We start from the raw sequence: 13,751 nt of genomic DNA on the forward strand, positions 1-13,751 counted from the left end.
ATTACTATATGAATTGATTCCTTTAACTAATTTCAACTCTAACCTACCTTTCTTTCTTTCTTTTGATGAATAAACCTTTAGATTTTAGATACTAAAGGATTGGCACCAGCATGATTTTTGGGTAAGATCTAAATTATATATTGACCTGTGTGTGTGGCTGGTTCTTTGGGATCAGAAGAGCCTATTTGATGAGACTGGTTGTAAAGAACCACCCATCTCTGAATCCAGTGTTTTTGATGGTGATATAAGAACTGGAATGCCCGAGGAAACTGCCTTTATGTTTTCTTGTTAGCCAGTGTGGTGAAACAGGAGTTTACTTTTGTGGCTGGTTTGGTATATGTTACAAAAGAATATACAACAGTTTTGGGTTGTGTTTACCCTATTTCTCAGCAGTTCGTCCTGAATTTGGCATCCTCAGTTGTGACCCACTAAGGCACAGTTACGGAGACACTAATCCTTGAGGAGCAGAACCTGCTGACTGCAACTTTTTCTGCTGATTCATTCCATCAGGTTAGAATGAGGCTGAGTGAATCATTTTCAAAAGGAGACCAAGCCAGCATGCGTCTCGTGCTATAATACAGGGGCTTTAACTATAGATTTCCCCCAAGCCTTCCCACGGTCAGTCAGCCTCAGTCAGGTGGAACTGTGCCCTGTTCTATTCTATTCCATTCCAGATAAAGGGGAAGGTCACAGAAAAATGGAGAGTCAAGATTTCACTGTTCCGTTCTAAAATCAATTTCTCACGAGCCAGTGATGAATGGATGGAACTGGAAATCCAGCACTGTGCTCTTTAGCACACGATCAATCACAGCTTAATTGAGTCCTGAGCGCTAGATGAGTCAAGCACCCTTTGTTGCAATGAACACATTCCTGTGCGTCCATCGTTGTCCCCACAGCACATATCATGCCGGAGAAATACCCAAGTTTGTGATGGGGAAGTCTCTCCTTTGTCCAATTCACTGTCCCATCCAAAACACAGCTGTAAGAAAGGCTAGGAAGAGAAGAAAATGGCTTGTGTTGGATGCATATTTTTTTTTTTTTTTTTTTTTTTAAAAAGCTCACCATGCCATCAATGAAAAATTAAGATCAGCCACATATTGGAAAGGGTCAAGTGACGGCAGGTAGTTAAATGCTCAGATCTACACCAAAGGTGACAGTGTGCAAGATAGTTGTTTTGGCACAGTAAGGCATCACACATTAGCGCACACGAAATAAAGTGAGACAGTATATTATCCTCAGCTCATTCAGGAAGGAAAATGTGACAGGACAGAAAACGTGCATCTACATTTGCCAAGGCGGGGGGAGGGGAGAAATACCGGTAGAAACAAATCACTTCAAGCTTCTAGGAAGATGGTGGTGTTAAGTTAAAAAAAAAAAAAAAAAAAAAAAAAAAAAAAAAAAAAGCAACAGAGGGTAAACAAAAGGAAAACTTGTCAGCGAGTGTCCCTCAGAGTGTAAGTGAAATGCAACAGTGCCCATTTACTGCCAGATGCTGGAATATGGCCTTAATCACCCCTCTATCACATATACAGGTCATACCACTTGGGATAAAGTTAGTGGCCAGCTGTCTCTCTCACCACACCACCAGTGGGTCTGACATTGGAGGGGAAGTTGAGAGAAAATACACATCAGAATAAGTAGGGCAGGAATTAGCAACTGCAAAAGACTGCCAGGCTAGCTAAATTCCTAGAGATCTCATGGCTCATTTGAGGATGGATATTGAACATCCTTGATATTCCCCTAATGCAATCAAATCCACACATCTCCGACTGAGTGCTAGTGCTGTCATGTTTTACAACGTGGCAGCTAGGACTTAAAACAGCATCAGGGAAGAGGAACGCTTGTGGTCTGCTGTTTAAGCACCAGCTCCATTCTGCTGAACTGGTTCTGCTGGACACTTTAGCTACGTCTTGACTCAAGAGCCCACGGAGGCCTGGTCTACACTGGGGGGCGGGCAAGCTAAGTCGGTCTAAGTTACGCAACTTCAGCTACGAAAATAGCGTAGTTGACGTACTTAGAGCTACATACCGCGGTGTCTTCACTGCGGTAGGTCGGCTGCTGACGCTCCCCCATCGACTCCGCCTACGCTTCTCACTGCGGTGGAGTACCAGAGTGGATGGGAGAGCGCTTGGCAGTCAATTTATCGCATCTTCACTAGACGTGATAAATTGACCCCCATTCGATAGATCGCTCCAGCGGTACGTGTAGACATGCCCGGAGTTTTCATACCTGTTTTCTGGTGTCAGAGGGACAGAGAACACTCACTGGAGATCTATTTTGAAAGTTCTCTCAAGAGAAATTCTTCCCATTCAGGAACACGGTAAGTTATGCTAACTGCACCACAAAACTCCGCGTTTCCATTGCACTGCTACACCAGATCCTTGGAAATTTTACTTCCAACGGATAATGGTCATGAAAGAGTTTTATGGTAATATGTCTCCAACGCTCACTCTGCTAGTCTTGTAAAAAGGTACCAGGCACAGGATGAATTTTAATGTGGCTAGGCTCAGCAGCAGTACCTAGAGAGGTGATTCAGCCAGTATGTGGAACTACTGTACTGGCTTAAACTTGATAATGAAACAAGTCTCCCCTTGCAAAACAGCAAGAGTGTTGCATGTGATGGACAAGACTTGAGCTAAGTTCAGGGGGACACCTCTGAGATGGCTTGGGAATTCTGTGCCTAGAATGTGAAAAGGCAGGAGATCTACAGGTTTCAAAGCAAGAAATGTAACCGTATGTGCAGATGAGACAGCTTCAGGTGAGCTGGGAAAACGGGAGAGCCTATGGTACAAACCTCACACAGTGTGGGATTCCCACTTCACCTTTGCCCCTATCCCCCACTCTCAAAAACAAAAACCCAACCTTTGAAGTCCAGACACTAGAAGCGAGAGTCATACACCTTACCCTCAACATGGTATTGGAAACTCTCATGTTGCTCCAATGCTGGGTCAGCTCCTATGGCACAGTCTCCGATTAATGCTCCAGCACACACCAAGGTGGGAGTAAAGGTAAAGTGTCGAGTGAATTGCTGCTTCCAAAGAGCATTCTGCACCACCTCCACTGCCGCCCCATGGGCGAGTGTAAAAGAGTCCCACTTAAATATCACGCATGAAGGCAAACAACTGAATATTGCCAAAGCGTACGAATGCTTATATACAAATGCTAGAAGTCTAAATACTAAGATGGGTGAACTAGAGTGCCTGGCAGTAAATGAGGAAATTGATATAATAGGCATCACGAAAACTTGGTGGAATTAGAATAATAAATGGGATACGGTAATACCAGGGTACAAAATACACAGGAATGACAGACTAGGTCGCACTGGTGGGGGAGTGGCACCATATGTGAAAGAAAGCCTAAAGTCAAAGATCAAAATCTTAAATGAATCCAACTTTCTATCTCTATGGATAGAAATTCCATGCTTGAACAATAAGAGTTTAGCAGAAGGAATAGACTGATCACATGACCAGGACAGTGACTGTGAAATCCTCAAGAAGATTAAAGAGCCTACGAAGGCAGAAAATGCAATAATAATGGGGGATTTCAACTATCCTCATATTGACTGAGTATGTGTCACCTCAGGACGGAATGCAGAGATAAAATTTCTAGACACATTAAATGACTGCTTCTTGGAGCAGCTTGCCCTGCAACCCACAATGGGAGAGGTAATTCTTGAATTAGTCCTAAATGAAGCACAGGATCGGGTCCAAGATTTGCACAGAGCTGAAATGCTTGGTAATAGGGACCATCCTGTAATTAAATTTAACATCCTTGTAAGGGGGAAAAACGGCAGAGAAACCCACCATGGTTGCATTTAACTTCAAAAAGGGGAACCACATAAAAAAGAGGAAGCTAGTTAAATGGAAATTTAAAGAAACAATCACAAGGCTGAAATGCCTGCAAGTGGCATGGATACTATTTAAAAATACCATAAACAGAGGCTCAAACTAAATGTATGCCCCAAATTAAAAAAACAAATAGTAAGAGGACCAAACAAATACCACCATGGCTAAACAGCAGAGTAAAAGAGGTGGCTAGAGGCAAAAAGGCATCCATTAAAATTGGAAGTCAAATCCTAGTGAGGAAAATAGAAAGGAGCATAAACTCTGGCAAGTCAATTGTAAAACTATAATAAGGCAGACCAAGAAAGATTCTGAAGAGCAACTAGCCAAGCACACAAAAACTGACAGCAACCTTTTTATTAAGTAAAGCAGAAGCAGGATACCTGCCAAACAGTCAGAGGGACCACTTGATGATCAAGGTGCTAAGAGAGCACTTGAGGAAGACTAGGCTATTGCAGAGAAGCTAAATGATTTCTTTGCATCATGTTCACTGCAGAGGTTATGGGGTAGATCCCCACACCTGAGCCATTCTTTTTAGGTGACAAATCTGAGGATTTGTCCCAGACTGAGACATCAGTAGAGGTGGTTTTGGAACAAAGCGATAAAGCAATCAGTAATAAGTCACCAGGACCAGATGGTATTCAACCAAGGGTTCTGAAGGAACTCCAATATAAAATTGCAGAACTACTAACCGTGGTATGTAACCTATTGCTTAAATCGGCCTTGGTACAGATGACTGGAGGGTAGCTAATATAATGCTGATTTTTTTTAAAAAAAGCTTCAGAGGTGATCCTGGCAATTATAGCCCAGTAAACTCAACTTAAGCACTAGGCAAATTGATTGAAACTATAGTAAAGAACAAAATCATCAGACACAGATAAACACGACATGCTGGGGAGAAGTCAATATGGCTTTGTAAAGGGAAATCATGCCTCACCAAGCTATTAGAATTCTCCAAAGGAGTCAACAAGCATGTGGACCAGGGTGATCCAGTGGATATAGTGTAGTTGGACTTTCAGAAAACCTTTGACAAGGTGCCTCACCAAAGGCTCTTAAGCAAAGTAAGCAGTCATGGGATAAGAGGGAAGGTCCTCTCATGGATCAGTAACTGGTTAAAAGATAGGAAACAAAAGGGTAGGAATAAATAGTCAGTTTTCACAATGGAGAGAGGTAAATAGCAGGGTTCCCCCATGGAGCTGTACTGGGACCAGTGCTGTTCAACAGATTCATAAGTGATCTCGAAAAAAGGGTGAACAGTGAGGTGGAAACATTTGCAGACAATACTAAATTACTCAAGATAGTTAAGTCCAAAGCTGACTGTGAAAAGTCACAAAGGGATCTCACAAAATTGGGTGACTGGGCAACAAAATGGCAGGTTAAATTTAATGCTGGTAAATGCAAAGTAATAAAGTAATGCACTTTGGAAAACAATCCTCCAAGTATACATTCAAAATGATGGAGTGTACATTAGCTGTTATCACTCAAGAAAAAGATCTTGGAGTCACTGTGGATAATTCCCTGAAAACATTTATTCAATGTGCAACGGCAGTCAAAAAAAGCCAAAAGAACGCTAGGAACGAGACAGATAAGACAACTAATATCATAATGCCACTATATAAACCCATGGCATGTCCACACCTTGAATACAGTGTGCGGTTTTGGTCATCTCATCACAAAAAAGATACATCAGAAATGGAAAAGATGCAGAGAAAGTCAACAAAAACTATTAGGGGTATGGAACAGCTTCCATATGAGGAGAGATTAAAAAGACGGGGGGCAGGTCTACACTAGAAACTTGCATCAGCACAACTGCATCAATGTAGCTGCACCACTGTAGTGCTTCTGATGAAGACACTCTAAGCTGATGGGAGAGAGCTCTCCCATCGGCTTAATAACTTAACCTCCGTGAGAGGTGGTAGCTATGTTGACAACACAGCTGCTGTCTACGCAGGAGGTTATGGTCAGTATAACTACGTCGCTCAGGGGTTCGGATTTTTCACATCCCTGAGTGATGTAGCTATATAGAAGTAAATGTGTAGTGTAGACCTGGCCTGGAACTGTTCATTTTAGAACAGACACGACTAAGGAGGGTTCTGATAGAAGTCTATCAAATCACAAATGGTGTGGAGAAAGTGAATAAGGAAGTATTATTTACCCCTTTACACAACACAAGAACTAAGGGGTCACCCGATGAGATTAACAGGCAACAGGTTTAAAACAAACAAAAGGAAGTATTTCTTCACACAGTGCACAGTCACCCTGTGGAACTTGTTGCCAGGGGATGTTGTGAAGACCAAGAATATAACTGGGTTCAAAAAATAATTAGATAAGTTCATGACGAATAGGTCTGTCAAAGACTATTAGCCAAGATGGGACACAACCCCATGACCTAGATGTCCCTAAATCTCCAACTGCCAGAAGCTGGGACTGGACGACAGAGGATGGATCACTCAATAAATTGCCCTGTTTTGTTCATTCCTTCTGAAGCCACTGCCAGAGACAGGATACTGGGCTTGCTGGATATTTGGTCTTACCCAGTATGGCCGTTCTTATGCTCTATGTGGGATGCTTCACCATTATGGGTACAGGGACACTCATCCTTTAAATTTAAGCTCAGAGGATAGGCAAGCTTTTTGTTCAATTATCTGAGATTATCAGCCTTACCTACTCAAGAGACCTCCATCTCTTTCAGTTATGCACTATGATAGATACCACATTTCTAACCACAGTTTGCTGTCAAAGGATAACACTGTATCTGCTAATACACTAAAAAATGAAGCTGTTGGATACTTTCTGGGTGGGTTTGACTTCAATTTCGGTGTTTTGGCCCACCTTAGATATCCATGCAGCAGTATCATGATCTTTTAAAAGCAGCACTTACATTTGAGCTCATGTGTCTGACCACATCCCGAGGGACGACTGAGCGATCCTCAAGCTTCAGCTAGGAGAAGAGGGGGAAAAAAAAGAGACCAGGTTTAGTGACCTCAGACAACATTTGGTGAAAAACTAGGACAAAGTAAGTGAAATAGTCTATTTAGTTGTTAATACTTCATGCTTCTGGAATATAGGGCATTTCAGCAGAGGCTCGCAAAGTGCTTTTATAGACACTGGATTAACCCTCTCAGCACCTTTCAAGGAAGGCATTATACCCATTTTGTAGCTCTGAAACACGGCAATTACGTGACCTGTCCATAGTTTTGCTGCAAATCAATTACGCTGCAACACCAGGAATAGGACACAGAAATCTTGACTCAGTTCCTGGCTCTCCCAACCCATATTTCAGTATCCTTTGGTGGAGAGGGGGGTGAAAGTAGATCACATAGGGCAGTTCCCCTTTGTCCTGCACTATTCATCTAACCAGTCAAGCATCGCACACAAGACCCCAAAACTCTGTGGTAATCCCATTTAGCCAAGAGCGTCTTGTGCAGCTCTTGGAAAGCCAAATCTTAACTAGCTAGGGATGTGATTTGTTACACCGTGCTTCCCCATCGCAGCAAACGCTCCCTGTAAAACCAGTCAAGTGCAGAGATTCTCTAGCCCTGCAGCAAAAAAATGTTAAGAAGTCATCGTCTACAGTATACGAGACATTGTTTATGCCTTCTGTTTCACTCAGCAGTCCCAGCAGATAACGTTCTTGTATCAGAACACAGCATTAAAAGCAGAGGCTAAGATTTGTTCATATACATCACCTTTCAGACTCCAGGCTTCTCAAAGCACTTTACAGTAATGAGTTAGAAATTAGTTCCAAAGCGACTGTGGCAGCAAATGGAGTAGTCGAACAACCATTACATGCTCAACAATAGCTCACACACAACCTTGGGCATCAGAACTCACTGAACTGAGCCAGGGAGGGGATGAGGCAACGTGGTTTGGTGGATTAAACATAGTAGTAAGAGACAGGTACTTCTAACTCCAGTTCTGCCAATGATCTAATGCAGCCTTAGAAAGATCACAATCTCAATTAAACATGGGAATACTAACATAGTTTCCAGAGGTGTTGAGAAGGCACATTAACTATTGTCCGTACAGTATTTTCATCCCTGAAAATGTTCATTACGGCCATTTTGGATAAGTGTTCTGGGATCTACAAGAACTAGGATAGAACCACTGATTAGCAGATTACTCTCAAGATAAACTTTTAACACTGCATCATCTATCCAACCATTGGAAAAAACTTGCCAAGGGTTCCAAGTATCAGAGGGGTAGCCATGTTAGCCGGTATGCACAAAAACAAAGAGGAGTCCAGTGGCACTTTAAAGATTAACAGATTTATTTGGGCATAAGCTTTCGTGGAGAAGTGGGATTTTTTACCCGCAAAAGCTTATGCCCAAATAAATCAGTTAGTCTTTAAGGTGCCACCGGACTCCTCGTTGTTTTTGCCAAGGGTTGTTGTGGATTCTCCTTCACTGACAACTTTAAAATCAAGATTGGATGTTTTTCTAAAATATATGCACTAGAAACTATTTTGGGATGTTCTATGGCTTAAATTATACAGGAGGTCAGACGAATGGTCCCTTTTGACCTTGAAAGCTATGAACTGCTTTTCCCCAATCAATCTCGATCCCAAAATTCAATACTGCTTCATCGGCATTTGGTAGAAATCCAAGCTATAGCCTGAGGCTTGGATTAGCGATTTAGTCAAAAATTTGTAATCTAAGGGCAAGTGCTGGAACCAAAACATCCTAGGATGTACTGTCATATTTTACTGAAAACCCATAAAGTAACACACAATTAACTATACTGAGCTGAATGGTTAAAATGGGACTGGGAGTCAGAACACTACCACTGTATATCTTTGAGCATGTTAATTTCTTATGCCTGTTTGAGACATCTCCTCCCCTCAACTCTCAGGAGTATTGAGGGTTAAGTTTTTATAAAGCTGTTAGAAATTCTTCATTGAAAAGGTACCGTAAGTACATAGTTATTTTAATAATAAACCACAGGTAATTACAGTGTTTACATTCCAATAAATACTTAACCATAAACTGCACTCTGATATTTTAAAGAATTAACTTATTCTGTTATTCAGAGTGTACCATTTACGCTTATATTTTAACAAGAATTAGAGTAATTTAATTGCAATGACACCGGTGTTGAAAAACACCACAACATAAATTAAACATTACTTACTAAATCACACTTCTTTGTTATTAAATATAGTGTCTGGTAGATCCCCAATTGTGACAGGATGTTATGTCAAGCAAGAGTGATCGAACTTACACGTTGCATAAATTTATTACAATAAGAAGTTGCAAACGAATATTGGTCCCAGCCTGCTCCTAACAGTTTACACACACACAAACTCAAGAACGAAGTGGCCTGAATATCCATCCTTCCTGGGATTTTTCTTCACTGTTAACTTAAATAAAAACAGCCTCATCTTCAGATCCTTCTTAAAATACAATGCACTAGAGTTGCTCTCTGCAACTCATCTCTGTCCCGGATTCTAAAACTCTCTGCCCTAAGCAAAGCTCAACTATTTTACAATTCTCTAGTGCAGCCAATAAGATGAACCTGGTTTGGGTGCCAGGATGAGTGAGCAAAGCAGTGCTACATCTACATGCAGGATTCCAGCACCTGACATCCTATCACAATATTTAGAAAATCTGTCATTACACGGAAAACTACCAAATCCCAGATAAAACCAAATAAATAATAATAATAATAAAAGATTAAAAATAGGATGCCTTTTCGTGAATACCCGATATTCAGCTCACTCAAGTTTCCTCTCTCTCCTTCTCCTCCTCTATTTGTGCCTAGCAGACCAATACTGTCTTCAACTGAAGTACAGCCCCTCAGTCAAAGTAACTAACTAAATATTTAGAGTACTTTTAAACCTACATCTCATTCGCTATATGTCGCTCTATGAAAATCAATATGGTGATGAGGCTTCTGCATTCAAGTCACATGCCTTGATAATGCCAGTAGGAATCTGAAATAGCAATTCCTTGAATAGGCACCTGCTTTGCTATTCCTGAGTAGCCCTGGCATTCAGCTCCACTAGTCAGATGCTTTGTCCCAGATTGACAGCACTCTCCTTGGCTACACTTGGGAATTCACAGCGCTGCCGCGCAAGTGTAGTCGCGCCACGAGTTCTCTTGCAGGCGCGGATTACACTGGCGTGTTACAGCGCTGTACTCGCTGCGCTCGGGGGGGGGGCGTTTTCACACCCCTGAGCGCAGCAAGTTGCAGCGCCGTACAGCGCCAGTGTAGCCAAGGCCTCAGCACCATGTAATATACCTGACTTTGAGCTTTGCAGCAAATCCATAGCCAAAAAGGCACCAGCCTCATTTTAGCAGCGAAATACTAGTCTGCAACATCTTTTTCCAGGTCTGATAACACTTTGCCCTTTCGGGGGTGAGAGGGAGGGGACGACGATAGAGTGGGAGGAATACAAATCATTTCATCACTTACTTTCAGCAGCAAGTTAACAGCTGATATTTATGACACAATTTATTCCAGTTTAAAAACCTGAGTTGTTTGTTACCATATGCACAACTTCTTAAAAAGTATCTCCTGGTCTTTGTAGAGTACTCCGGATATGCTAGGGTTAAATTCTCATTGTGATGCACGAGATTTATCCACTTAACTCATTAAAGCTAATGAGATTTCCTCTCAGACAGCCACCCTGTATGTTAACAGATCAAAGCAGAGCAATTTGTTTGGATGATTCAGAAGAGCCACAAGTGCCAAGAATTGTGTCAGGTAAGTCGCGATCTAGTTTGAAGCCATAAACAGCAAATATTTCCTTAAGAGAAATGCTATTGAGATTGTTTTTTGAACAACTAGCTCTGTTGGTACTCAAACAAAATAACGTGTGTTTATTTTATACACAAAAGTGACAAGTCCTCAGAGAGTGCTCTGAAATAGGACACTCTCATATGCTTAAAAAAAAAAAAAAAATCAACAAGTGCCTACATTTTGAATATAACTAAATTTTCACGAGAGTACTTTGGTTATGCTTGGAATTTCACTACCACAATGACACTTTCTCCACTGATATATTTGCATGGGGGGGGAAGGGGGCGCAGTTTAAGTGGGGTCACTCGTTATCCAATCAAAATACAGGGGAAAATGCATGCACACACACATATATATATATATACACACACACACACACACACAAATACATGACATTGGCCTTTTCGCCCTGTGGGGCAGTGATGGGATATTTTAACTTCACAGTTTCCACAGGGATAAAAGTGAAAAGTATTTCTGCATGCAAAAAAAAAAAAAAAAAAAAGACAAGCACAAAGAGTGCAGCTGCAAAGCAAGTGTTCACTATAAGCAGGCAACACTGTCACACATGATAATACTGAATAGTCTGTTCTCTGTTCAGGATGAAGTGAGATTTTCAAGATAGAGAACAAGCTTACCCTGGAGAAACAAGCAACAGTCTTAAGAACAAATGCATCCTACGGGAAGTGAATTGTTTCTTTTCGTCTACTAATGGACCGGCACTCACATCACAAAAAGGCACCACAACTGCACCTCTTGTAGGCTCAGAGGGGAGGAGCCACTGACCAAGTGGGTCCTGGAGATTGAACTACCCTTACAGAGATGCTCTCCAATTTAGGAGTTTGGAAACTAGCAGGGATGACAATAAGGCGGCAACTTGCCCTTGATGTTACCCAAGCTGAGACTTCAGCCCTCATCCTTTCACCAGCAAAAAAGTCATGTAACACAAACGTCATATGTAGTTACGTCAGGTATAACAAGGAGTGTGCTGCAATAAAAAGGTGGGGAGAAAATAACCAGTCTTGATTATACCCACTAGTTAGTGTCGGAGCATGCATATTTTATTATATGCAAGGAGAATTAACTCTGGAAATATAAATGTTAAAATGGAGGAGCAGCAGTGAGAAGAAAATAAGGAAGATCCTTCTTTAGAACCTAAGGGCAGATGGCAGCCTTTCATAAAAAGAAAATGGGAGGCATTTTCCTCCCACACCTCAAAAACAAGGAGACTGGCTGCTTTTAGCAGAAACTCTAGAAAATATACTGTAAAGAACCGTTACGTACTGTCTGGGATGGTGATGGGCTAGATGAGTGAATCGGTTCTTCCCATCCAATTTTTATTTTACTGCAACTATTTCTATTAATTTGGTCTGAAGTGAAATTAAGTAAATGATATCACCAACAAGAATGCTAGTAAGCCAAGTTCTGACCTGCACTGGCCTGATGGCAATCTCTTTCTCCTTCCTTTCACATGGCCTGGTGCTTTGCCCCACCCCTACTCCATCATCTTGTGTCATGGCCTTTAAAAAAAATCAATTTCAAGCACTCTTGCTAAATACATGTAAATCTTGCTCAGACACCTAAAGAAAGGGTGGACAAGTATGTTTTTTTTGGGGGGGGGAGAGGGAGGGGATGATAAGCTTTCATTTTTAGTGAAATGAAAGAAGAGGAGAGAAAGAATCAGTTACATTTAGAATTTACTATTGTTCCAGAATTTCCATGAAAAGTGTGAGACTAAGTGAGAATACAGTAGCTTTATTGTGTCACCATCCATATCAGTCTTCATCATTATTTATCCACCAATGGACAATCCTGCCCTGACCCTGGGAGAGGCAGCCTGGATTGTCTGTTGACTTTTTCTAGTTCTAATTTCCATGGGTTTAGTCTCCTCCAAGCAGGTTTTCCTGCACGGAATGCAGATCTTCGCAAATCAATATGCTGTAACCATATCAAAAATTAAAAACTAACGTGCCTCCTCTGGATGTCCCTCCAGGTCACTGCCCCAGTTAAAAATATCCAGCCATTCCCATTTGCATTTTTATTTTTAAGGGGTATAATATACTTAGCACCTCTGAAGTTGCCATGGAAACCTGTAGTTCCAAGGCTAGAGGGGGGGAGAGAATCAAGTTAGCAACGAAGATTTGGGAAAGAGTCTATTGCAGCAACAGGTAATGAAGTATTGCAATGCTCTCCCTGATAACACCAGGAAACGAGGACCCTGAATCTGCCTTGTTTGTTCTTTCAGCCCCCATACCCCCATCCTCCAACTCTCTCTTGCCCCACTTTTCAATTAACTCCATCCCCCAAACATGGTGCCTCTTCCTGCAGTTAAAAATTCACGAAGCCAAGCTTTTTCCAGAGGGGGTTGTGCTAGAAACAGTGCTTCCTTCCCAAGTAGGCAGCTACTCTGACAGCCAGCTCTGAAGCTATTCAATGTAATTGACCCTCTGCTCCTTGCTGGGCAGATGCTACAAGGATATCAAAGCAACTTTCAGAAATAAATACCTTCCTTCCTCAATCTGCTGCCCTTCCAAAAAAATCCTTACTGGGATCCCAGAACCCACCAAAGCACATGCATTCCACCCCTTTCTTCCAACCTTCCCCCCAAAAACTATCCCCCCTTCTGTCCTAATTCAGACATCACTATTCTAAACTGTGGATGTCACCAAATGCTATAAACGAGAGGCCTGGACTTTACATGACCCGCAGCCTTCTTGTGCACGGACTTAGCATAACCTGCAGCTATCTTTTATGTTTAACCATCATAAGTTGAAAACAAAAACTACAAAGTCAGGAGAATTTGGCCTTGACAGACAAAGAAAAATATCAGCTGCAGCATTACTAACAGGGATAGATATATATTCACAATGTCATGAGAATGGGAGAGAATGGACAAGCTAGCATCGAGTTTCTGCAGCTTCTTCCTGATTATATAAAGTATAAGGTTTTGCCGTTGCAAACGTAATCCACTAATGAAGCATAAAGATAAGCAGACCTTGAGAAGTTTTTGCTAACTTTGAAAAACACAAACGTTAATAAGTAGGCACTCTTAAGCATGTGAATTTTTATATAGTGAAAATGACTGGCTAGTATTTTTGCATAGCTGTGTTTTGAGTAAAATAATTGGTAATGGCATAGATAAGGGAAATCTTCTTGTTAACTATATAATGA

The 13,751-nt window shown here is 41.5% G+C and overlaps 1 protein-coding gene across 2 annotated transcripts in view; it reads right to left on the reverse strand.

Annotated features, from left to right (window-relative positions):
• UBE2O (ubiquitin conjugating enzyme E2 O) overlaps positions 1 to 13,751 on the reverse strand; it is an 88,207-nt gene that overhangs the window by 33,382 nt on the left and 41,074 nt on the right. The window contains exons 1-2 of one of the 2 annotated variants that reach the window (XM_054047318.1): positions 9,544 to 9,562; positions 6,724 to 6,783 (exon numbers count right to left, since the gene is read on the reverse strand). In XM_054047318.1, the coding sequence (XP_053903293.1) occupies positions 6,724 to 6,735 (12 nt within the window). In that variant the 5' untranslated portion in view covers positions 6,736 to 6,783; positions 9,544 to 9,562. Of the gene's footprint in view, positions 1 to 6,723; positions 6,784 to 9,543; positions 9,563 to 13,751 lie in introns of those variants that run through there. The other variant, XM_054047317.1, reaches the window with a different exon arrangement.

This window comes from Malaclemys terrapin, chromosome 13 (genome assembly GCF_027887155.1).
Source record: "Malaclemys terrapin pileata isolate rMalTer1 chromosome 13, rMalTer1.hap1, whole genome shotgun sequence".
Classification (NCBI taxonomy): Eukaryota; Metazoa; Chordata; order Testudines; family Emydidae; genus Malaclemys; species Malaclemys terrapin.